The sequence below is a fragment of the Barbus barbus genome (assembly GCF_936440315.1).
Source record: "Barbus barbus genome assembly, chromosome: 48".
NCBI lineage: Eukaryota > Metazoa > Chordata > Actinopteri > Cypriniformes > Cyprinidae > Barbus > Barbus barbus.
In genome coordinates, this window is record NC_136726.1 from 18,157,327 (window position 1) to 18,182,578 (window position 25,252).

Genomic DNA, 25,252 nt, shown 5'->3' on the forward strand with positions numbered 1-25,252 from the left:
TTTTGTGTAACAACCATTTTAACTGCTGCTTATTAGAAAACAAAAACATTGGAGATATTTTCAGCTGACTCACTTTTGATGTATTATGCTAATATGTGCACATTTAACAAAATAGTGAAAGTCTGGAGTTCACAACATATTTTAAGGTAAATAGGTTTTCGACTTCTTTCGAAAACAAGGCAGGATTTATTTATTTTTATTATAATTATAATAAACAAAGTGATATTGTGATATTACTATTTAAATATATTTTTAATATATTCAGGAGCCATTACTACAGTGTTCAGTGTCACACGATCCTTCCTTTCTTCTTATTATCAGTGTTATAAGCAGTTGCTCTGCTTAATATTATATATATATAATTTTTTTCAGGCCTTTGAAGAACGGTATTTATTTGAAACAGAATCCTCTGACAGAACGTCTTTACTTTCACTCTTGATCAGTTTAATGCGTGCTTGATGGGAAAATAGTGTATATAATGTACCAAAACTATGGTTGATTGTACCGTTTTCACCTACACTAACGAGGACTTTATAAGTGATGTTTGTTGCGGGCAGCAGACCAGGTCGAGGTTTGACATCGCGCTGCGGTCCGGATGGACGGAGAAGAGAAACGCCGGTCTCTTCGGTATCATCTGGACGATCTGGAGACGCGGATCCTCTCCGGTCCGTGTGCCTAACGTTACATCGCTCAGCTGAACATCATGAGTGGCATCGAGAGACGAAAACCTCAGGAGATACTGAGCGTCCGGCAGAACTTTGACCCGCAGCAGTTCAATTTCAACAAGATCAACCCGAAAGAGCTGCTGTTTGAGCTACAGAAACAGTGTGATGCTAGATGCCATCAAAATGGTTCAAAAAGGAGGTGCAAAGTCATTATAAACGTAAGTCTGTTGGAATTCGGTCACTGTCTGCTCGTACCTGAACCGGACAGGTGTCACCCACAGATACTGACACCTCTGGCGGTCCAGATGGGGATAGAATCGGTTCTGCTGAGCGCTGATCCAGGATTCAGAGTTGGTTTTAACAGCCTGGGTGATTTTACTTCAGTCAACCATCTCCATCTTCACAGCTACTACCTAAACCACCAACTGAGGATTGAAACCTCCCCGGCAGAAACGATCCTGCCTAAAAAAGACTTGTATCGCCTTCTGGACTTCCCAGGAGGCTTTCTGTTCTACACCCAGGGTTCAAACCTGGATTTGACAGTCAATGCAGTTTGTAGTCTCACTGATATTCTGGTTGATAGGAACATCACACACAACCTCTTCATCACCCGAGGTTGCCCTCCACGGAGGAAGCCTGACCCGTCTGTGTCCCGGACGGGTCATATATATATATATATATATATATATATATATATATATATATATATATGGTGCGATTTCCCCCCCCCCCCCCCGGTTTATGCATCCCTGCCTCTGCTGAATTATTTTCATCCCTGATGGAGATATAAACATATACATATTTTTTATATATATAATATGTATGTATATAATAGCCTAGTTTTGTTCCATATGTGTGATATATTTGGCGTGAAATGTTCTATTTTTTTATTTCATATATTATACGTGGTGCAAAATATTTTATATATGTGTATATGTGGTGTAAAATAACATTAATGTAAAATAACAATAACAAAAATACAATAATTATTTCTACTATTGTTTTTTTATAAAAACATGACACTACAACACAAAAAAAATTTCAAACAGTTATGCTGTCACACGACCTTGTCGCTTTTCGTGTTTAATTCACTAACAGACATCCCACTTTTTGGCAATGAAAATATATATATTGTTTTTTAGCCCATTAATGTGTTAAAAAAAAGTTTAAAAATTTGACTGATCAAATAATGAGTCAAAAAGAATGTTATATCACACTGAAAAGGAAAGTCAGGTCAAGTGCGTTGCATTGTGGGATACAGTATTCCAGGCAGTAAGATTTTTTGGATGCTGTATTTTAGCACTAGTAAAATATGTATGCTTTTGAGTAGCCTACTTCTCTGTAGCTCCATCTAGTGGTTTGTGAAGGTGGAACGTGGTTAAAACGCCACACTGGGGGAAAAAAGATAATTTGATTTAGGGAATAAAATACACAGTAACAAATGTTTGTTTAGTAGGCTACATTAATGTTAATTACTAATTAAATTGTTTCATACCGTTTATTGGATTATAAAATTCCGTCTAAATGAATCCATTTGCTGGGTCTCAGGACTAATAACCTGTAAACATGATTTCTGATATTATCACGGTTCCATTACAGAATGTTGTGGACACTATTTAGTCTCTGAACCAGTTCTTGATCAGATCGTGATGAATGCGACGCGCGTTGAGGCCTGCGGTGTACGTTTATATACAAAAGGAGCCTGAAAGAGAAGCTAGTTTAATGCTGAAAAATATGAATCCTCCCTTGAGGCTCATTATAGTTCTTAAACAGGAATTTGACCTCAAAACGCAGTTTTCTGAGCGCATCGGTGTACCGTGGCCATCCTGTTTACAGCTCAATGAGGTAAAAATCCCTCCCACGTGTTGAATCCAAACCGCACGGCTGAGAAGATCCAACCCAGACAACATCAAACCATCCTGGCGTCGTTTAAACGCTCTCTGTGGCCTCCGATTCCTATTAATTCCAGGTGATGGTTGCTGTAACTAACACTAAACCGGTCTGAGGAGACCCGAGTCATCTGTTTCACACCACAACATGAGCCCTGCTGAGCATCTTGTATATGGGCTCTTTCATCTGGCATCCACAAACACTCTTGAGGGCGTCTAGATGATACATTTGTCTTTTAACTTTACTAAACTGATTCATCATTGACCTGATGCCAGTCATTTGATTGGGCAGTGATGAGTGATGACTAAACATTCAAGGTCCAAATAAGGGTTAGGTGACCCCTCTAACACACTCTAAAAAAAAAAAATGCTAGGTTAAATACAAGCCAGCGCTGGGTGAAATATGGACAGACTGTGCCAAAATTACTATATGCCTGGCTTAAAATGAACCTAAAATAGGTTGTAAATCTATACAAGCAGACACATAATTACTAGAGGCATCAGCAATAATCAAACATTTATGAGCAATTTATTATTATTTATATAAGTACCAAGGTGGCAGTAATTTCTACTCATTTGATAATTTATTAACTTCCCTTACAAAAAGTAACCATTACAAAAAGTATTAGCTACAATAAATGAATTGAATATTATAGTAAAAGTGCAGTAACCATGGTTTTTTTTTTGGGGGGGGGGGGGGGGGGTTATGTTGTATAACCACAGTTTTACTACAAATGGTTATTTGGTTAGTGTACCAAACCCATGATTAATTTGCGGTTATCATTTTCATAAGGTTATGTATGTATACTCTAGGTATACTCTTTTAAGATACAGTGTAAAATGGTGCAATGCATCATACAAGTGAAACAAGTTTAGAAAAAGAACCATATATTAACAGGTTTTAAATAGAAAAAAAAAATCAAATACAAACTACTATTTAATAATTTTATTTAATTTATACACATTTATCTAAACATTTTTATTTAAATAAATGTTTACATTATATTATAATAGTTATTGTATTAAACACAGAGTCAGAGGAGACATACACATTGCTAAGGATCACTTAACATTCACGCAGATTCTCAACGGAGAGAGCAAAGAGTTTGCTTAAGCAGGACGAGCCCCTCTCCTCACAACCCACAGGAGTTCAGCGTTCACCATATCAAATTTCACTCACCGCATTCAACTACAAAGGAAAAAAGATCATATCTGAGTATACATAATCCAAAAAACAATGATAAAGAAAAAAAGGAGCTTGCTTAAGCATAAAGCCATACTGAAACAGCAACAATCACACATGCACTGCGTGACGCCTGCAGACAGAAGAACGTTACCAGAGCGTGACTGATAACATTTACATTACACATGCAAGTATACCACGTACCAGATACTGTACTCAAAACTAGTGGAGGTTTAAACCCCTTCAGCAAAAACTTAAAAACAAACTGTCTGTTTCTAACAGGGGACATTTGTGTCAATCTCTAGGCAGGTTGGGCTGAAGCAGTTCTTACAGACCAGCAGATATTCAAAGGAAACCATTGCCATCCTACAGGCCCATACTTTGGTGACATAATGAACAAACAGGACATGCATGACAACCATGGTAAGCCCACAAGTACACATTAAGTGTGCCATTTGGGACAATGTCAAATACTCAATGGAGACCAGAAATGGTCAGTTTCTGTCTAAAAATATTCGGAGCCTCAGGAATTGCACCTTGACCGTGTCAAAGCTCTCAATCTTCACAATTAATTACAAGGGGGACCAGTGAAAATTAATGGTCTCATTCATGCAGGGGCGAATTATGACGCAGAGGTGCAATATGGGCTTTTATTTTGTAATAGAAAATCAGACAGTCCTGAAAGGTGAAACGTTTTTCGTGGAAACAAGGAGTTTTCTTTTTGTGAATTTACAGATAAATATGGTTATATGCAAGTTGATGAAAGGCTTTTATTGTGTTATTTCTCATCAGTTATTTTCATATTATTTGGAAATTCTACATTTAATATTACTCAACATTTGAAGTCATTTTCATTTTATCAGACCGTTTTTTAAACATTTGTATTATTTAAAATGTATTTATTTATTCGTTCATTAATTCATTTATTTGATTCATTATTGACAGAGAAACTGGCTTAATAAATTAATGCCAGGGATTTTTTTTTATTATTATTATTATTATTATGAATGCCAGGGATCGCTTTTCCTTTGATCGGAGTTTTTACTCGCTATTACCGCAACGCCGAGTATATGCGCGCACCACAAAATAACGCGCGGCTAGAATGACCGTGTTTTTCAAAGTGGAGGCTGGCCTGACTGCAGTCTGTGCCAAAAGGTGGGCTATTTGCACTAAGTGTAAATAGACAATCAATTTACATTATCAGAGAACATTATCATTGACCAGAATTAAAGCACTCTCAAAAACTCCCATTAATCACTGAAGTTGCTTACATTGTGAAATTAATATCTTGCTTACATCGTATGCAGAGTATACATCGTAAAGAGTGTAAAGACCATCTACTCTACCGTGCGACTCCACCGGGCAGGGACACCGGCAATGGTAAGTAGGCTATCGCTTTTTATTTTAGTTTTTTCATTCATGTGTAAATTTTATTTAATTTCTTTATTTTCTTAAATATGTGGGTATATAGTATTTATAGAGTTGTAACTTTTAGTTTTAGTTACTTTTTCTTATTTGTAAGTTGCTTTGGACAAAAGCGTCTGCTAAATGACAAAAGTAAAAAGTAAAGTAAAGTATGCACTTCTGCACTTTGTGATGAGAGAAATCGGCAGAGAGCAGAATTTATTCAGGGAGCGCGCGCACTGAACAAAACCTGTTTCAGCGATGACTCATCTGGACGCCTCTTATTGGTCATAAACTCATACTCAACAGAATCATGTGTGATTGGTTATAATGCGCAGTGCTGTAGAAAAACACGGCTGCAGCTGATGATGTGCAGCACTGAATGATCTAATCACACAGGTGTGATCGTTTATTAAATATAAAAATATTCGGCTATTTTTTTGTTTTTTGGAAGCTGCATTCAAAATCTACTTGCCTCAAAAATCTGAGGGGGCACGATTGAAATCGCGTTCTTGGAGTAGCGGTATTTCGGCTGGCCCCCCTCTGGTCCAGTGCCCTGGGCACGTGCGTTAATCCGTCCCTGCATTCATGAATACAAGCGCATATTCTGTCAGATCAATGAGTAACCAGTTCAGCCCACAGACGTCCAACACGTCCACGGAGTCAAGGCCTGGAGAAAGAGAACGCTTAATAAGCATCACTGTACCATACATGCACATTGCACAATGAGTGTATTATGTGCCAAAATTTTAAAATGCTCCACAAATGAGCAATAATTCTTTTATCAAATAAATCAGCTCCCCCTGACCCAGATTTAGCTACAATTACAAGAAGAATCCAATAAAAACTAAATTTTCCTCTTTTTTTCGGTCTGGGCAATAAAAAAAAAAAAAAAAAAAATATGATAAATGTGTTTAAATATCTATATGAAATATATTATATTGGCACCAAATAGTATTTTGAGTGGCTTGAAAAACTGTTCTTTCCCAAATCAAATAAATAAAAAGGTTCTTCAGCAGTCTATATAGCACTGTTACCGTAATAAAGAGCCTGTTAAGCCTAGTATGGTTCTTTGGGGTGGTTAAAGTACGCTAGCTTTTCATTTAGGACACAAGCATTTCGACATATTGGCGACGCAGTTTGGACTGAACAGTAGGCTTACTCTAAATTAAAAGTTTTACCCTGAAATACCTGAATACTCAAATTAGAAATGAACAGACTCCAAATATTTCGACAACAACACACAGGTGCTTTAAAATCCAAAGCGCCATCAATTAGCAACATGTGGCGTGACTTGTAGCAATCAGTCATCCTTAGACATTTCTCGCAAATGTTTTCTCTTTTCTGAAAGACACGGACACACCTCCGCGCTCCCGCTGCGTTTAAAAGTGAGACTAATGCGCGTCCCCGTCTCTTAATCACAGCCTGCAGACATGGACAACATGAATACTAACATCAGGTGGCGTTTACCTGCCGTGTGCTTCGTCTGGCAGCTGGCTATGATCATTCTTTTTGGGGTATTTGTGCGGTATAATGAGGAGGCAGATCCTCGCTGGGTTGACTACAGAAAGGAGAACAATATCACAAGTGATATTGAGAATGACTTTTACTACAGATATCCAAGTAGGTGCACAATTCTGTTTTCTTATTTTAATTGGTGTCTGTTGTATTCCTCTTGATGTTTTTAATAATACAGATGGTATAATTAGTATTCTGTCTATCTGTCTGTCTGCATTTATTTGATCCAAAATACAGCAAAAGCAGTAATATTGTGCTTTCTATTAGAATATATTTTAAAATGTAATTTATTCCTGTGATCAAAGCTCAATTTTCAGCTTAATTAGGCTACTCCAGCCTTCAGTGTCACATGATCCTTCAGAAATCATTCTAATATGCGGATTTGCTGCTCAAAAAACATTTATTGTTGTTGTTGTTATCAATATTTGAGTATTTTTTTTTTTTTTCAGAATAGAAAGATCCTAAGATCAGCATTTATCTGAAATAAAAAGCTTTTGTAACCGGCTACACTATACCATTCAAAAGCTATATTCATTTTATTAGATTTTCTTTGGAAAGAAATGATCGAAATTAATACTTTTATTTAGCAATTATGCTTTAAATTGATCAAAAGTGGCGTTAAAGACATTTAGCCTGTAATATTACAAAATGTTTATATTTCAGATAAATGCTGTCCTGAACTTTCTATTCATCAAAGAAACCTGAAAAAAATATATATTCGGCTGTTTTCAACTTAATGAATGTTTTTGAGCAGCAAATCAGAATATTAGCATGATTTCTGAAGGACCTTGTGACTGGAGTAATGATGCTAAAAATCAGCTTTGAAATCACAGGGATAAATTACATTTTAAAATCTATTCAAATAGAAAACGGTTATTTTAAATAGTGGAAATATTTCTGTATATTTTAGTTTTTGCTGTACTTTGGATTATATAAATGCAGGCTTGGTGAGCAGAAGAGACTAATTAAAAAAAAAAAAAAAAAAAAAAAAGAGGGAAAGAAAACATTAATAATTTGAATGGTAGTTTGTATAGGGCCGTCCTTTGGGTGGTGCAACTGGTGCAGTTGTTATATTAATACATTTTATATAATGTATTAATATTAAATATTGTATAAATATTTACATTTATTTTAAATTATTTTTATTTCAAATGTTTTATTTTGTATAAAATATGTAAAAATCAGATGTGTGTGTATAATATAAAAATATTATTAAATTGTATATTTAAATTAAATATTTTTTATATAATGATGAATTACATTTAAATAGACACATAATAAAAAATATTTTATAATTATTACTTAAATGTTCAAGAAAATATATAAAACGTTTATAAAATGTACAATTTATACATTTAATATATAATGTTATGCGATCATTTTCAATAACTTGCAATTACTTTCAATAACTTATTACACACACGCACACACATCAGTTTATCATGTGCTACATCTGTGAGGTTCTCTCATACTCTCGTAAACTTGAGAACCTGCATACCTCCTTATGCACATGGGACTGTCATTTTACCGCAAATGTTCTTTTGTGACAGGTGGCACAGGGGGAGGTAGGGGGTTTATTTACTCTTTGCTTGTATAAAGATCAGTATCCATTGTCATCTTTTGAATCTTCGAAGGTGTGGTTGAATTCTTCAGTCATGTATACTGTAGAGCTTAGTCTTCTGCTCAGACGGTCCTCTGTTCTACAACTATCCACGTTGCAAGTGTTGGATGACATGTGGTGTATGAACTCGGACGTAAACTATTGTTTGCAGACAGATCAGGTGTCATTGAACGCGTTTTGTCATTGTTGAGGTGTGACTATCACTGCACAAGTCTCCTGGAGGAGCTCATCTTCTTGCAGTCCACTTGTAGACCAGACTCAAGCTATTGATTATGAGAATGTTCCCTGATAGTGCAAGGACAGGGTGGAGTGCTTAGCATAGACACAAGAGTGATGGATGATACGCTTATAAAACTCAAATATGTTGTTTGTTTGCAATGTGAGATTTGATACCACCTAATATGCCTGAAAACAAATATCACACCTGCTATATCCTAATTAACTCAAGTTACTTGCCACAGACAATGTTATTTGTGTATAAATACAGCCCAGACAACTTGGTAAGACTTGTAATTGATCCAGGCAGTTGTTACAGTGGGAGATCTGAAGTTTTGTAGCTCCTGCATCATCGCTTGAAGCATTTCAGTTGCTGTCAGTTTCTAAAAGAGCTTTCTTGCTAATAAGGGCCTGCAGGCTGTGTTTCTCTGTGCAAATAAGGGCTTGTTCGGAAAGCACAGCTCTGTCTGTTGTCATTAGCAGTTTTGTGGTGTCACCAGCATCTAGATGTCCTTGTGGTGCTGTTGTGCATTTCTACTGTGGAAGAAAACCTAGAACATCTTCACAATAACTTCACAATACTTTTTATCCGTGTTCACCAAACCCATCTTGAGTGTTTGCTGCTAAAAAGCTCTTTTTTTTTTTAAAGTTTCATCTGACCATAGAAGCCGGTCCCATTTGAAGTTCCAGCCGTGTCTGATAACAGAATACGAGTTTGTTTTTGGATGAGCTAGGAGAATTTTTCTTGAAGCCCTCCCGAACAACATGTGCATTTAGGCGCTGTTTGACTTTTTTTTTTTTTTTTTTTTTTTTTTTTTATAATAAAGGTTTTCAGACCACGAGACTCAACTGCAATTCTCCAGCTGTGGTCCTTGAAGAGTCTTTAGCCACTCAAACTCTCCTTCTCACCGTGCATTAGGACGATAGACACACGTCCTCTTCCAGGCAGTTTTGTAACATTTTCTGTTGATTGGAAATTCTTAATTCTTGCCCTGATGGTGGAAATGGGAATTTGCACTGCTCTAGCTCTTTTCTTAAAGCCACTTCACTAATTTGTGAAGCTCAATTATCTTTTGCTGCGCGTCAGAAATATATTCTTTGGTTTTTCTCATTGTGATGGATGATTCAGGGAATTTGGGCTTTGTTTTCCGTCCTATTTATATTTCTGTGAAACAGGAAGCCATGGCTGGATACTTTCATGTTCTAATCACCCTGGAGTGCTCCAAATTGTGAATATGAATGGGAATATACTTCAGAGATATTTTACTCATAAGAATTTCTAGGGGTGCCAATAATTGTGTCCAACGTGTATTTGAGAAACATTTATTTCATAATGATATTTTCCCCCATTTTAAATTCTTATCCAATGAAAGGTTGGATTTTTGTGAATTTTGAAATAAGATCAAAAGGATTAACTATGCAGATTATTATTATTATTATTATTTTATATATAATAATTTATTTATTTAGAGAGGGGAAAAAATAATTAAGCAGCAAAACTGTTTTTCAGCATTGATGGTAAGCAAATCACCATAATGGAATGGTTTCTGAAAGATCATTTGATACTGAAGACAGCAGTAATGACAGGAATAAATTGCATTTTAAATTTTATTCAAATAGAAAAGTTACTTTAAATTATAATAATTTTACAATATTACTGTGTTTGATCAAATAATTGCAGCATTGGTGAACTTAAGAGACTTAAAAAAAAAATTAAAAACATTAAAAAAACCTTACCGACCCCTAACTTTTTAACAGTACTGTGCATAAAAATATATACTTGCATTTGTATAATATAGCTGCCTCTATAATTTACAGTAAGAAGGGATTCATCATATTTGAGGGTTGATTGATTTGTTAAGTTGGCAATATTTTTCATCCTTCTGCAGGTTTTCAGGATGTTCATGTCATGATCTTCGTGGGCTTTGGCTTTCTCATGACCTTCCTGAAGCGCTACAGCTTTGGTGCCGTGGGATTCAACTTCCTGATTGCGGCTTTCGGCATCCAGTGGGCTCTTCTGATGCAAGGCTGGTTCCATTCTCTGGACTACACGGATGGAAAGATCAAGATCGGTATAGAAAAGTATGTTACTTCTCATTTGTTAGATATTAGTTGCCAAAAAAAATGGGTTTTATTTTTTATAAAACTAGATAAAGTAGTACTGAAAGAGGAGTCCTTCCACCAGAATCCTCTAATTTGCTCGTTTGTTTGCAGTTTAATGCTGAAAATAAGCAGTTTTTGGATGTGAACCTAGTGTTGATAATTTAGACAAACCATTTTGTTGTTTACCTCCGGTATCACTTCCTTGTGAGAATGAAGGATTTGTTTTGCATGTAAACAGTAATTAGAAAAACAGCCTGACAAACAAGAATGTGAATGATTCTACTATGCAAATGCGGGCAACCCTGTTTTTGTTATCAGCGCTTTTTATGCGGTTTGTTACTTTGTGTAAAGTACATTTAAATTTTTTCTTGTCACTGATTTGGACTGAATTAAAAATTCAGGGCTAAAAAAAAAGGGTGCAAATGTTAACTGGTGAGTTTATTTAAACCTTTCCTCTTTGTTCAGCTTGATCAATGCAGATTTCTGTGTGGCGGGTTGTCTGATCGCCTACGGAGCTGTTCTGGGGAAGGTCAGTCCTGTTCAGCTGTTGGTGATGACACTGTTTGGTGTCACGCTGTTTGCTGTTGAAGAGTACATCATCCTGAACGTCCTCCATGTGGGTCTGATCGCTGTTTTACTTTGTATTTTCAGAGCTGTTAAAGTTAACATGCACTTAACATGTTAAATGTTTCAATGTAATTTAATGCATTTACATTCACCAAATTTCATGCAGTTTCCTAAAGACAGATGTGAAGTGTAAAGGTGCCCCTATTATGGGTAATGAAAGGTTCATATTTTGGTTTTGGGAGTCCCCAATAATGGGTTGACATGCATGCAAAGTCAAACACTTTCATTGTCTTTATAATATGAATTATTTTTCCCTTACTTGCTCAACGACTCCCAAACGATTCGCTCAACGATTCATTTTGATTCACGCTGATCTGCGATGATTGGTTCGTTTGGTCTCATTTTTATTTCATCATGCCTGTAATGCCTTATAAAGCAGTGTTTGTGAGGCAGTGCTGCTCTGTGTACAGCGTTACCGGGAAAATTTTTACCGCTCCAATAGCAGCACCTAGTGGCAAAGAATGAATTTGCATTTTCATTCAGACCAAAGCAAAAAGACCCACAAGTGGGCGGGCAATATGCTAATGTGTCATGTTGAGGTCAACATGAAACTGCTTGGGATTCGAAACAACTCGTTTCGATGATTCCGAGTCAACTCTTTCTTTTGAGAGACAATAACTTTATACACTGCACTTTCAGATTTCAAACTTTGCAGGATGTTTTCATTCACTTAGAGCTGTTATACTCTGTATGAGGTCATTTTCAAAAATCTATAATAGGGGCACTTTAAATTCTATATGGCAATTGAAAAGTTTTAAAAGCATTGTAGATGATGGTTAATAATAATAATAATAATAATAATAATAATTTTTTGATTAGTACAATGACTTTATTTATTTATTCTAAATGCCTAAAATTATTAGCATATTTCACACAGTACAAATATATTTTCATACACTACTATTCAAAAAATTGGGGTTGGTAAGTTCTTTTTCTTGTTTTTGAAACTTATTCAGCAAGGATGCATTAAATTGATCAAAAGTGACAGTAAAGTAAAAATATTTCTGTTTCAAATAGAATGCTGTTCTTTTGAACGTTCTAGTCATCAGAGAAGCTTGAAAAAATAATATACCCAAATATTTAGCATAACTGTTTTCAACATTGAATAATAACAGTAAATGTTTCTTTAGCAGTAAATCAACATTAGAATGATTTTTTTGAAGGATCTTGTGACACTGAAGACTGGAGTAATGATGCTGAAAATTTAGCTTTGTCATTGATAGGAAATATTTTTGCATAAAGTATTTTTGATTGTAACCAGAAGTTACTGTAATTTCACTTTTATTGTAATTTTTATCACAAATGCATGAGACCCCAACATGTTGAACTGTAGTGTACGAGGATGTCTCATTCAGTGTTTAATTTGTTAAACTTTTTTTGTTAGTATATTTTGGTAATACACTTGCATATAGATGAATTTAAAGTTAAAAGCCACAAAACCTATGTTTTGAGTCCAAATGAAGGACATCAGATGGCTTCATGCTTACCTTTGTTCAATGATTCAATCCCTGTTAGGCCAAAGATGCCGGCGGATCCATGGTGATCCACACTTTTGGAGCTTATTATGGTCTGTCCATTTCATGGGTTTTGTATCGGCCGAATTTGGATAAGAGCAAACATTTGAACGGGTCTGTCTACCACTCGGATGTGTTTGCCATGATTGGTAAATCCATTAATCTTGTTACAAATGTTTGTTATTGGACTGCTGGACATTCTATGCAAAAGCTTTCTTTAGCAAATACACAGATGGACACTGATGCAAAAATTAATTGAAGGCTCCGATTTTATTTGCGTTTTTACATCCTGGCGTTCTGTACAGGCACCCTTTTCCTGTGGATGTTCTGGCCTAGTTTCAACTCTGCCATTGCTGATCATGGAGACGGTCAGCACAGAGCTGCCATCAACACATACCTGGCCTTGGCCTCCACCGTCCTCACTACAGTCGCCATATCCAGCCTGTTTGAGAAAGCAGGGAAACTAGACATGGTAAGCATCCTTTTTATGGCAGACCAGATTCTCTTATTCACAAGCGAAGACATGATCACAATTTTTTATTTTTATTTTTATTTTTTTTATTCAAGGATCATGGAAAAACCTGAAAATATGAGTGCATTTTAAAAACGTGATTTCCAAGCCTGGAAAACTTACAGAAATTAATAAAATAAGATATTTTGTTATGGCAATAATGTCATGGAAATATATTCATATTTAAAAAAAATGTTTTGCCATGTTTTAAATATTTTAGTGGCTAGATATTTCTCCTGTGAGTGCATTCTTTATTAAATTATTATTATCCAGTAAATGCAATGACTGGACAAGTTATGGAAATCCATTGGCCAAAAAATTCACTTTCTCATTTAACATGTTTGGAAATGCATTTGTAATTTGTGAACCAAATTTTGCATCCAAAAATTTAAAGCCAAATTCTAATTTTTTTTTTTTTAATTTTATTTTATTTTTTTCCTTTCCAGGTTCACATCCAGAATTCCACGCTGGCTGGTGGAGTTGCTGTGGGAACAGCAGCTGAATTTATGCTGTCGCCATACGGTTCTTTGATTGTGGGTTTCTTCTGTGGCATCATATCCACGCTGGGCTACATCTATTTCTCAGTGAGTCTTACCTGTCAGATGAGTTATTCCAGAGATTTCTCCTCCCAAACTATGACATTTTATGCCATCTGTTTATTTATTTAATCAAGAACATTGTCACAGTAAAAACTTTCTTTTATTATAAATGACTCATTTGTCTCTACTCCTCAGCCGTTCTTGGAAGAGAAACTAAAAATTCAGGACACCTGTGGCATCCATAACCTGCACGCTATGCCAGGAGTTATTGGAGGAATTGTGGGTGCCATCTCAGCTGCTGCTGCCACCAACACGGTTTATGGAGATCTAGGGTCAGTGAACAGAAAAAGAATTACATTGGATTTCACGTAACACAAGTTTAAAAGAATAGTTCATCTAAAAAGTACTCACTTTCAAGCCTTTCAAGAGATAGGTGAGTTTGTTTCTTCATCAGAAAAGATTTGGAGAAAAATACAGGTGCATCTCAATAAATTAGAATATCGTGAAAAAGTTCATTTTTTTTCTTGTAAGTTATTTCAAAAAGTGAAACTTTCATATATTTTAGGTTCATTGCATGTAAAGTGAAACATTTCAAAAGTTTTTTTTGTTTTAATTTTGATGATTAGAACTTACAGCTCATGAAAGTCAAAAATCAGTATCTCAAAATATTAGAATATTTACATTTTGAGTTTCAATTGATGACCATCCCTACAGTATAAATTCTGGGTATCTCTTGTTCTTTGAAACCACAATAATGGGGAAGACTGCTGACTTGGCAATGATCCAGAAGACGAACATTGACGCCCTCCACAAAGAGGGTAAGTCACAGAAGGTCATTACTGAAAGGTGTGGCTGTTCACAGAGTGCTGTATCAAAGCATATTAAATGCAAAGTTGACTGGAAGGAAGAATTTGGGTAGGAAAAGGTGCACAAGCAACAGGGATGACCGCAAGCTTGAGAATACTGTCAAGAAAAGCTGATTCAAACACTTGGGAGAGCTTCACAAGGAGTGGACTGAAGCTGGAGTCAGTGCATCAAGATTCACCACGCTCCGACGTCTTCAGGAAAAGGGCTACCAAGCCACTTCTGAACCAGAGACAACGTCAGAAGCGTCTTACCTGGGCTGTGGAGAAAAATAACTGGACTATTACTCAGTGGTCCAAAGTCCTCTTTTCAGATGAAAGTAAATTTAGCATTTCATTTGGAAATCAAGGTCCCAGAGTCTGGAGGAAGAGTGGAGAGGCACAGAATCCATGTTGCTTGAAGTCCAGTGTGAAGTTTCCACAGTTAGTGATTATTTGGGCAGCCATGTCATCTGCTGGTGTTGGTCCATTGTGTTTTCTGAAGTCCACAGCCAACGCAGCCATCTACCAGGAAATTTTAGAGCACTTCATGCTTCCTTCGGCTGACAAGCTTTATGGAGATGCTGATTTCATTTTCCAGCAGGACTTGGCACCTGCCCACACTTCCAAAGGTACCAAAAGCTGGTTCAGTGACCATGGTGTTACTGTGCTTGATTGGCCAACAAACTCGCCTGACCTGAACCCCATAGAGAATCTATGTATTGTCAAGAGGAAGATGAGAGACACCAGACCCAACAATGCAGATGACCTGAAGGCCGCTATCAAAGCAACCTGGGCTTCCATTACACCTCAGCAGTGCCACAGGCTGATCACCTCCATGCCACGCCGCATTGATGCAGTAATTAAAGCAAAAGGAGCCCCAACCAAATATTGAGTGCATATACTTTCCAGAATGCCAACAATTCACTAAAAAAAAATTTTTATTGGTCTTATGAAGTATTCTAATTTGTTCAGATTGTTAATTGGTGGGTTTTTGTTAAATGTGAGCCTAAATCATAACAATTAAAAGAACCAAAGACTTAAACTACCTCAGTCTGTGTGCATTGAATTTATTTAATACACGAGTTTCACAATTTAAGTTTAATTACTGAAATAAATGAAATTTTCCACGACATTCTAATTTATTGAGATGCACCTGTAGCATCACATCACTTGCTCACCAATGGATCCTCTGCAGTGAGTGGGTGCCGTCAGAATGAGTCCAAATAGCTGATAAAAACATCACAATAATACACAGTAAAGCCTCCAATCCACCAATTCCAACTTCCTGTGAAATGAAAAGCTACGTCTCTGTAATAAATCCATCATTAAGGCCAATAATCAACAATAACTTCCTCCATTGGAAAAAAAACAACAAAAAAAACCTCCTCTGTCCTCTCACATCAAAATCCACTAACATATGTTTAAAACAATTTTGGACCGTTTTTGCTTAAAAATGGTGCTTGATCTGTGCATATTTCTATATTGTTCACCAGAGAAAGCAATATTATGAATGGAGGACTCCTATTTTAGCCAGACGCAATGGTTTTCACTTCACAAGATGTTAATTGATGGACTGGAGTGGTGTGGATTACTTGTTGATTATTGTGATGTTTTTATCAGCTATTTGGACTCTGATAAAATTCAGACATTCTGACGGCACCCATTCACTGCAGAGGATCCATTGGTGAGCAAGTGATGCAATGCTACATTTCAACGTTTAGCTAAAGAAACACCTCTACATCTTGGATGGCCTGAGGCTGAGTACATTACACAAATTTTATCATTATTGGATGAACTATTAATGCCAATTAGTATGAATATTTAGCTCACTCTAATGTTCACATTTGTCCATTTCAGGTTGGAAAATACATTTGACTTTACAGGGCCTTTTGCGAACCGTGTACCCACTATCCAGGGAGGATATCAGGCAGCAGGACTGTGTGTGGCCTTGTGTTTTGGAATCGGAGGCGGCATATTTGTTGGTAAGAGTCTATTCATATTAATCCAGTTTAAGTGCATATTGTGACGGCTTCTCGTTGTGTGCAATAATACACAATACAGTACTTCAGAAAATCTTGCAGATCTTAAGGGCTTTGTTGTGATTGTTTGCCATGTAGTGGCACAGGTGTGTTTTTTTGTAACATGAAAACTAAAGAGGACCGTGCAGGATGACATTACCTAGTCTGTCTTCCTAATGGTTTTGCATTATGGGTTCAGGCTTGCACGAATACACCTGATCTTCAGCTGGAGTGAATGGCCAGGCGTATTGGATTTCAGTTTGTAATGGAAATGTCACATTTATCATGTTGACATAACTGTATTGTTACACCAACAGGCCTGGTTCTGAAGCTGCCCATCTGGGGCGATCCTGCAGATGAAAACTGCTTTGATGACGAGATCTACTGGGAGGTCAGAGTTTGTTTTTTCTTTAACATTTGCAGGAAATTTGTTTAACTTGATTTAAAATACAATACAATATAATGTTATTTTTTTCCATTGACTGTTGCAGGTTCCTGAGGATGAAGAAAGTGTTCCTCCTATCCTGGCCTACAACAACCACATGATCCCCAACAAACATGCAGACATGTGAGTACTGGAATAAAACACTGACCCCACCATTTAAAATGAGACATGGTTAATATTTCCTCGGTTATTGGCTTGTTTGTGAATTCTAGACATTTTAATCTCTAATGGCTAATGATAATGATATGCTATCCTATAATGTCCACCAGGGGGCGCATGAATACTAAGGGACCGTTGAACTGGATCCTTTTTGTCCTTGAAGACATTTGTAATCCAATGTGTAATCATTTAGACACAACAATTATGAAAATGGTAGACGTGCATAAAAGCCACAGAAATTAACATGCACAGAGAACAATAAATGTATTTTGTAGCTGCATAGAAAATACAAAATAAAGATCAAAAGGAAATGAATACGTAAATACCATATGTATATGTGGTCAGAATTGTTGGTACCCTTGGTAAATATGATCGAAGGCGGCTGTGAATCTGCATTGTTAATCCTTTTGATCTATTATTTAAAAAAATTAACAAAAATCTAACCTTTCATTGGAGAATAAGAATTTAAAAAAGGGGGAAATATCATTGTGAAATGTTTTTCTCTAATACACATTGGCCACAATTAACGGCACCCTTTTATTCAATACTTTTTGAAACCTCCATTTGCCAGTTTAACAGCTCTAAATGTTCTCCTATAATGCCTGATGAGGTTAGAGAACACCTGACAAGAGATCAGAGACCATTCCTTCATCCAGAATCTCTCCAGATCCTTCAGATTCACAGCTCCATGTTGGTGCCTCTTCTCTTCAGTTCACCTCACTCATTTTCTACAGGGTTCAGGTCAGAGGACTGGAATGGCCAGCAGAAGCTTGGTTTTTTTGCCCAGTGACCCATTTTTGTGTTGTTTTTAAGGTCTGTGTGGATTATTGTCCGGTTGGAAGATCCAAACATGGCCTACATATTTCTAACAGTCAGTCACTTTTTTTATTTATTTATTTATTTTTTATTTTATTTTATTTTTTATATCTGTTGGTATTTGATAAAATCCATGATGCCATGTGTCTGAACAAGATGTCCAGGACCTCCAGCAGAAATATAGGCCCATAACATCAGAAATACAGCAGTATATTTCATTGTACACATGGGGTACTTTACATCCCTGTGTTCACTAAACCCATCTTGAGTGTTTGCTGCTAAAAAGCTCTTTTTTAAAGGTTTTCTGACCCTGAGACTCAACTATTTTCTGCAGTTCTCCAGCTGTGGTCCTTGAAAAGAGTCTTTAGCCACTCAAACTCTCCTCCTTACCATGCATTAGGACAATATAGACCAGGGTTCCTCAAATCTTTCCCTGGAGGGCCAATCTGCTGCAGAGTTTAGCTTCAACCCTGTTCAAACTCCCGTACCTGTGATTTTCTAATGATCTTGAAGACTCTGATTAGCATGCTCAGGTGTGTTTGATTAGGGTTAGAGCTAAACTCTGCAGGAGTGGGCCAGATTTGAGGATGCCTGATGTAGACGCGCAGATTAATAACATTTTCTGTTGATTGGAAATTCTTAATTCTTGCCCTGATGGTGGAAATGGGAATTTTCACTGCTCTAGCTCTTTTCTTAAAGCCACTTCACTAACTTGTGAAGCTCAATTATCTTTTGCTCCACATCAGAAATATATTCTTTGTTTTTTCTCATTGTGATTCAGGGAATTTGGGCTTTTTCCCTCCTATTTATATTTCTGTGAAACGGGAAGCCATGGCTGGATAAATTAATGTTCTAATCACCCTGGAGTGCTCCAAATTGTGAATATGAATGGGAATATATTTCAGATATATTTTACTCAAGAATTTCTAGGGGTACCAGCAATTGTGTCCAACATGTATTTGAGAAAGAAAACCTTTATTCCATAATGATATTTTCCCCCATTTTAAATTCTTATTCTCCAATGAAAGCTTAATTTTTTTTATAAAAGATCAAAAGGATTAACAATGCGCATGTGTGTGTGTGTGTGTGTGTATATATATATATATCTCTATCACGCATGAAAACCGTAAAAAAATTTTTTATTTTAAGTGAGTCTCTTCTGCTCACGAAGCCTGCATTCATTTGATCTGAAATACAGAAAACCGTAAAATTGAAATTTTTACTATTTTAAAATAACGGTTTTCTATTTGAATATATTTTAAAATGTAATTTATCCCTGTGATTTCAAAGCTGAATTTTTAGCATCATTACTCCAGTCACAAGGTCCTTCAGAAATCATGCTAGTATTCTGCTTTGCTGTTCTTCTGAACTTTCTATTCATCAAAGAACCTGAAAAAACTACTCTGCTGCTTTCAACTAATTATATATATATATATATATATATAATTTTTTTATTTTTTTGAGCAGCAAATCAAAATATTATAATGATTTCTGAAGGATCATGTGACCAGAGTAGTGATGCTAAAAATTAAACTTTGAAATCACAGGAATAAATTACATTTTAAAATGTACAATTTTTAATAGTACAAATATTTCAAAGTTTTACTGTTTTTACTGTACTTCGGCTCAAATAAATGCAGGCTTGGTGAGCAGAAGAGACTTAAGAAACATTAACTGTTCAACTTTTGACCTGATGGATGGATGGATGATGTACAAATGTAGTTTTAGCTTCATAGAAAATTCAAAAATAAAGTTTTTAAAAGAAAATAACACAAAATATTCATTTCTTTTAGAGCTTCACAGAAAATTAGGAAAATATCAAGAGAAAATTAATACAGATAATAGTGGTAATAAGAATGTTGCTATTAAGTTAAAATGTGTTTTATATAGCGTCTCAAAATATTAGAGAAGTTATTTTTGCCAAGAGTGGCTAAACAAATACATGATTCTCTCCACCACAAGGTGGCGCTTGCGGACTGAGTTGAGTTTAGAAGCAGTAAACTCTAACTGAAAGCTGAAAGTAACACATGGTTTCTCATTCAGGAGAGAGACAAACTTCGTGGAGCAGCGTTAACACACAGAATCAGATCTGCTTTCCTGCTGCTCTCCCTCAAGATAACGATACTCACTACCCACCAAAATGACCAACTGAGAGCCTCTCCTTTTGCTTTCCAAGAAACACATACCTACAATATTTTGATGATACAGAGAATACATTAATTTCATGCAGGCTGTAATGCCAATCTCTTGAATATCCTATATTTGGGTATGAGAATTATTAGGTCAGAATTCAGATCATTCAGAATTAGAAAGAAAAATCAAGTTAATTGATCTTTTTTCCATTTTATTTTTTTTAATAAAATAATGGGATGATTCCTGATTAAAGTGACTTCCTGTGAATGTGTTCAGAACAAAATGTGACCAAAAAACCTCTAAACCTCCAAGCTGTTACATTTTTAATGAAAATAATTTTACTGGTGTTAATTTAAGCATTTGTTATCCGAACATCCTTTGATCTTTATAATGTAATTATTTTGTTTTATAAGATTAGAAATAGTTTGTCTTAATTTTCTAGGTAAGAATCCATGCATTGTATCTACATTTTTTTTTATTTTTTTTTTAAAGTGAAATTCTATAATCTTTTATTTATAGATTTTTCCAGATTTTTTCCAGATTTTGTTTTTGCATGTCCATGTCAGTCAGCATGCGTGCATAACATCTCTTAATCAAATATTTGTCATTTTCTTAATGCTTTCACAAATCTGTCCGAACAATAGCAACAATGTGCAATATCAGTATGTAAATATTCCTACAGTGTGTTTCCTTTCTGTAATGTATCATACACTTAATGTTTTGTCTCTTGTTATCTTTACTGTAAGTTTGTGTTTTTTTCTTTTAACAACAAGAAACCATTAAATATTTGACTACTGTCTAATTCCAGATTAAATAATTGAAGTACTTCGTACATTAGCTTCATTTGCTCCTCTTTTCTCTGCATAATTCTACACTCATTTGTATGAATGCATTCAGCTTTTGGGGGGGGCAAGGCGATATTGCAAAAATCCTTCCTTTTTTCAGTTTTGTGATGTGCTCATTCAGACTGGTTTGTAAATATTAATTGGAGAAGAAAGTCCTGCAGTTTCCATCCATTGAGCGCTATAGAAAGGATATTTAGTTTTTCTTTAATTCTTCTTCTACCCAGACTGCTGTGTAAACTTGACATTTGGACCCTCTTGAGGATTCCAGTTGTGTCCCTTGTAGACTGATGGTGGGGTGAAAGGTCGTGACATTTGCTTGTCTGGGGTCGATTGGTTGATGTCAGAGGTGATTATGCCACATGTCTGTCCCATTAAACACAACACCAAACGGATAACTGGATGCTGGAGGTCAAAGGGTAGATGTATGCCACAGGTGAATGCAGTTCAGAAATTAATACTTTTATTCAGCAAGGATGCGTTAAATTGATCAAAAGTGACAAAGACATTTATAATGTTACAAAAGATATGATATGTTATTTTGAACTTTCTATTCATCAAAGAATACTGAAAAATGTAGTGCAGTTTCCACTAAAATATTCAGCAGCACAACGGTTTTCAACATTGATAATAAATTATTAATAGTTTCTTGAGCAGTAAATATATCCAACTGATTTCTGAAGGATCATGTGACACTGAAGACTGGAGTAATGATGCTGAAAATTCAGCGTTGCATCACAGAAATAAATTTTTAAATGTATTAAAACTGTATTAAAATGGCTATTTAAATGGTGATTTTACTGTATATTTGATCAAATGAACCTGAGCATAAGATAATTCTTACTAATTTAATTTTATTTATCTATGCATTTTATCACATTTTTATTATTGACTATTTTAGTCAATTAATTAATCTATTTTTAAAAAAGTGTATTCTAGAATTTTTCTTTTTCTTTTCAGATTTATGCTTACATTTTCAACCAAATTAATTTCTAGCATTTAAGTTATACATGTGCATTTATTTATTTGTTTGTTTATTAATAAATAAATGTGTGTGTGTGTGTATGTGTATGTATGTGTATATATATATATATATGCACGCATAAACTGATTGTTTTTGTTTGATTACTAGATAGATGAAATGGACAAGCTATTGAAGGAATAAAGCCTACGTTTGTCCAGCATACATCAGCTCTTTCAATACTGCACCTCTGAACAATTTTTGTCATTCCTGTTCTACGGTGAAATATTTAGTCAGAAGTGCTCCATAAGCAAACCGTCTGTTTCGGTGAACGCAAGCCTTTAATTTCCTCTCTCTGGGAAGTCAGCATGTGACATACTTAAATCTTCGCTCCCATCTCATCAAAAGGACGTGAGGAACAAACAAACGTTCCAATTAACTGCTTTGGGTTCCTGCAGAGGGGAGCGGGAAACCCCCTCCTTTCTATTTGCACTCACACACCCCTTCTCCACCTTCTCAGCATTCACAGGCCTCTCTCTCCATTCTCCTTCCCAGCAGGCCTTTCGCGGCTAATGTTTATTCATTTACCACTTAGAGGACGGACACAGCACCCTGTTAAAACTAAATCAAGCTCCATTCATGACATGATCCTTTTCGCTGGGCTCAAAGGGCCCTGGTCCGAGGGGGGCCCTGACCCTGAAGACGCAGAGCGAGGGAGGGGTGGGTTTGATCCTATAGCCCTCTGAAAAAGACAGCACTGTCTGCCTCGGCGGTGATTAAGCCAACCAATGGCAGCCACGGCGGGAATTTAGAGGAGGCGTGCTGGAGATTAAAATATGTCCCACCCATTCAGAGCTGCTGGGATAATGGAAGAAAGGAGCGTTAGAGGAGGGAATGAAGGGATAGTGGGACGAGGTCTTTTCACGGCTCATGACTGATTGCCCGTCTTTTGATTGACATCCAGTGTGGAGCTGAAGGGTGGGAAAGTTCTGGGTGGGGTTGATGTTGAGCTGTGAGAAATGAAGGTTAGGACATTGTGTGTGAGAAGAGAGGCTTTGGAGAGAAGCGCCACGCCGCTAATTAGCTGTGACCGTTACAGACGCTCAGTAGCACGCTGAATATTACAGATAAATGTTTTACCCAGATTAGAAAGGATAATGTGGAATTAAATGTGTGCGTTATGTACAACAGATCCATAATGCTTTAGACGCTCAAACCAGACATAAGAATCTCTGAATGTCATTGCAGTTAATAAACAATATCAAAACCAATTGCCATTTAATATATATATATATATATATATATATATATATACACACACACATACACCTAAAAACATTGTGTGTGTTGTAGAATTGTAGAATTACAGGGATAAATAAAATAAAGTAAAAATAGCGAGATACGGAGGAAGTGCATATCACATACACCTTATACATAGATTAAAATAATTTTAAATTTAATGTTATTTTTGTGTTCAAGTACAAATCTATTGCATTATAAATAAATAAGGTATTAATGATTTTAATTAAAACAATATTAAAAGATATAATTTTTATATTTATCGTTATGTTTTAAAATGAAAATATCTATTTTTTTAATATTTCTCAGTTGGTCTAATGTGTAGGGACCCAATAACACTCATCAGGTTGTGAGTGTTTCTGTGCTCTGCACTCATAAAGCAGCCTGTAAATCCAGACTGCGCTCCATAAAGACGTTTACAAAGGTTCTAAACTGGTCTTGCTCTGTCCTCAGTCGTAGCCCTTCGTTTGTATTCTGGTTTCTGGATTATTATGGGATGTTGGTGTAAATCTCAAGCTGAAGTACTGGTCTCTGAGCGTGATCCGGGTTAGGAAGCTCTTCAGAGTTGATTCTGGTGGAAATATCTTTGTTTTAAAAGTCCTTTTGAAGATTTTTGTCTATATTTTTGATCGTATGGACCATGAAGTGGTCGATATTTGGGTATTTAGATCCAAAGCATCAGCAGCTAACTTGCCATTCATCCATTCAACAAAACTAGCATTACCTCCAGAAACAGTATATCAAAATAAGGCAAATGCTTTTTGCTTTGTTTGTTATAAACAGTGTTAATTTAATTTGAGCAGTTTTCATTTCTATATTCATGTACAGTATGTGTCAGCTTTTTCCATTTAAATTGCAACCGCAGTTTATAAAATGCAAATTTAAAGTCAATATTTACTCTTTTTGATTGTTTTACAAAGTTTCCTAGCAGAAAACCTGAAGTGAAGAAACTAGACCATTTGGGAGGAGGACAAAGCTTCTATACATAAGGTCAGGAGCTGAAGTAGTCCGATGTCTAGTCAAAACTAATTAAAAACACCAGATTTGATTATTTGAAATCAAAAATAACCATATCAGCTTGCCTGATCTGCAGTTTCTCAGTTTCCTCTTGTGTTACTGACAGGCTTGTAATAATGCATTTGAATTTTTCCTGTATTTTAGTGAATTTGAAGTAAATATTGACAAAATAATTTTGGGCATGTCTCAAAAGTATTATAGAGATACTATTATAGTTTTTATCAATATTTTAAATCAGTTTTTTTTCTATTTAATTTTTATTTCAAGTTTTAGTAATTCTTTGTTTTTTGTCATTTTTTATTAATGTTAATTTTAAATTTAATTTTTAGTGAACTAATAACCTCATGGTCTGCATTGCTTCAAAATACAGTCATACTGTGAATTGTGAAATATTAAAACATTTTCTATGTTATATTTGATGCGTCAGATATCGTTCTAATATGTTGATTTGGTGCACAAGAAACCTTTCTTTTCATCAATGTTGAAAACAATTGTGCTGCTTAATATGATCCTTTTTTTTAGGTTTCTTTGAATATGAAATATATATTATATTTTGATTAATTTAATGCATCCTTGCTGGATAATTGTAGTAATATCTGTCAAAAAGAAAACAAATCTTATTGACCCCATGTGTAAGCTGAATTTAATTTAAACTTTTGACTGTTGTGAGGTTCCTTAAGAAGCTAGATTGTTGATTATTATGCATGAAGGTGTTGGATGCCACTGATTCCATAAAGTGGAGGTGATTTATTTATTTGTTCGTTCAATGGCCTCCTCCTGATCCTGTTCCTGACACCCCCCCCCCCCCCCACCTGTCATAATTGACTCAAAGGGTCAGTAAGTGCCCCTGTCAGCTCACCGTGGAGAGGAACAAGAGATTAGCCCTAATCCAATCCACTCCATCCTTCTCCTGCGTTCCTTGCGCTG

At 35.8% G+C, this 25,252-nt stretch overlaps 1 protein-coding gene and 1 pseudogene across 2 annotated transcripts; both read left to right on the forward strand.

Annotated features, from left to right (window-relative positions):
• The first annotated feature begins 491 nt into the window (after positions 1-491).
• Positions 492-4,130, forward strand: LOC306867025 (GDP-D-glucose phosphorylase 1-like; annotated as a pseudogene). Its single transcript has 2 exons — positions 492-1,308; positions 4,043-4,130. The product of its transcript is annotated as a GDP-D-glucose phosphorylase 1-like (transcript).
• A 2,429-nt stretch (positions 4,131-6,559) lies between these two features.
• Positions 6,560-21,037, forward strand: LOC306866541 (ammonium transporter Rh type C-like 2). The gene is made up of 11 exons (XM_079411801.1): positions 6,560-6,764; positions 10,386-10,578; positions 11,065-11,215; positions 12,742-12,889; positions 13,046-13,212; positions 13,698-13,835; positions 13,986-14,122; positions 16,493-16,617; positions 16,971-17,044; positions 17,145-17,221; positions 20,117-21,037. Exons 1-11 carry the CDS (start codon positions 6,575-6,577, stop codon positions 20,145-20,147), a joined length of 1,431 nt encoding a protein of 476 aa, XP_079267927.1. The 5' UTR covers positions 6,560-6,574; the 3' UTR covers positions 20,148-21,037.
• Positions 21,038-25,252: the final 4,215 nt, after the last annotated feature.

What these genes read in the sequence shown, in the direction of transcription:
- LOC306866541 (XM_079411801.1), top strand. Translation starts at nt 6,575, where the DNA reads ATGGACAACATGAATACTAACATCAGGTGGCGTTTACCTGCCGTGTGC. An exon ending in GGATGTGTTTGCCATGATTG is followed by an intron (nt 12,890 to 13,045) that starts GTAAATCCATTA and finishes CGTTCTGTACAG; the next exon opens with GCACCCTTTTCCTGTGGATG. An exon ending in TGGGCTACATCTATTTCTCA is followed by an intron (nt 13,836 to 13,985) that starts GTGAGTCTTACC and finishes TCTACTCCTCAG; the next exon opens with CCGTTCTTGGAAGAGAAACT.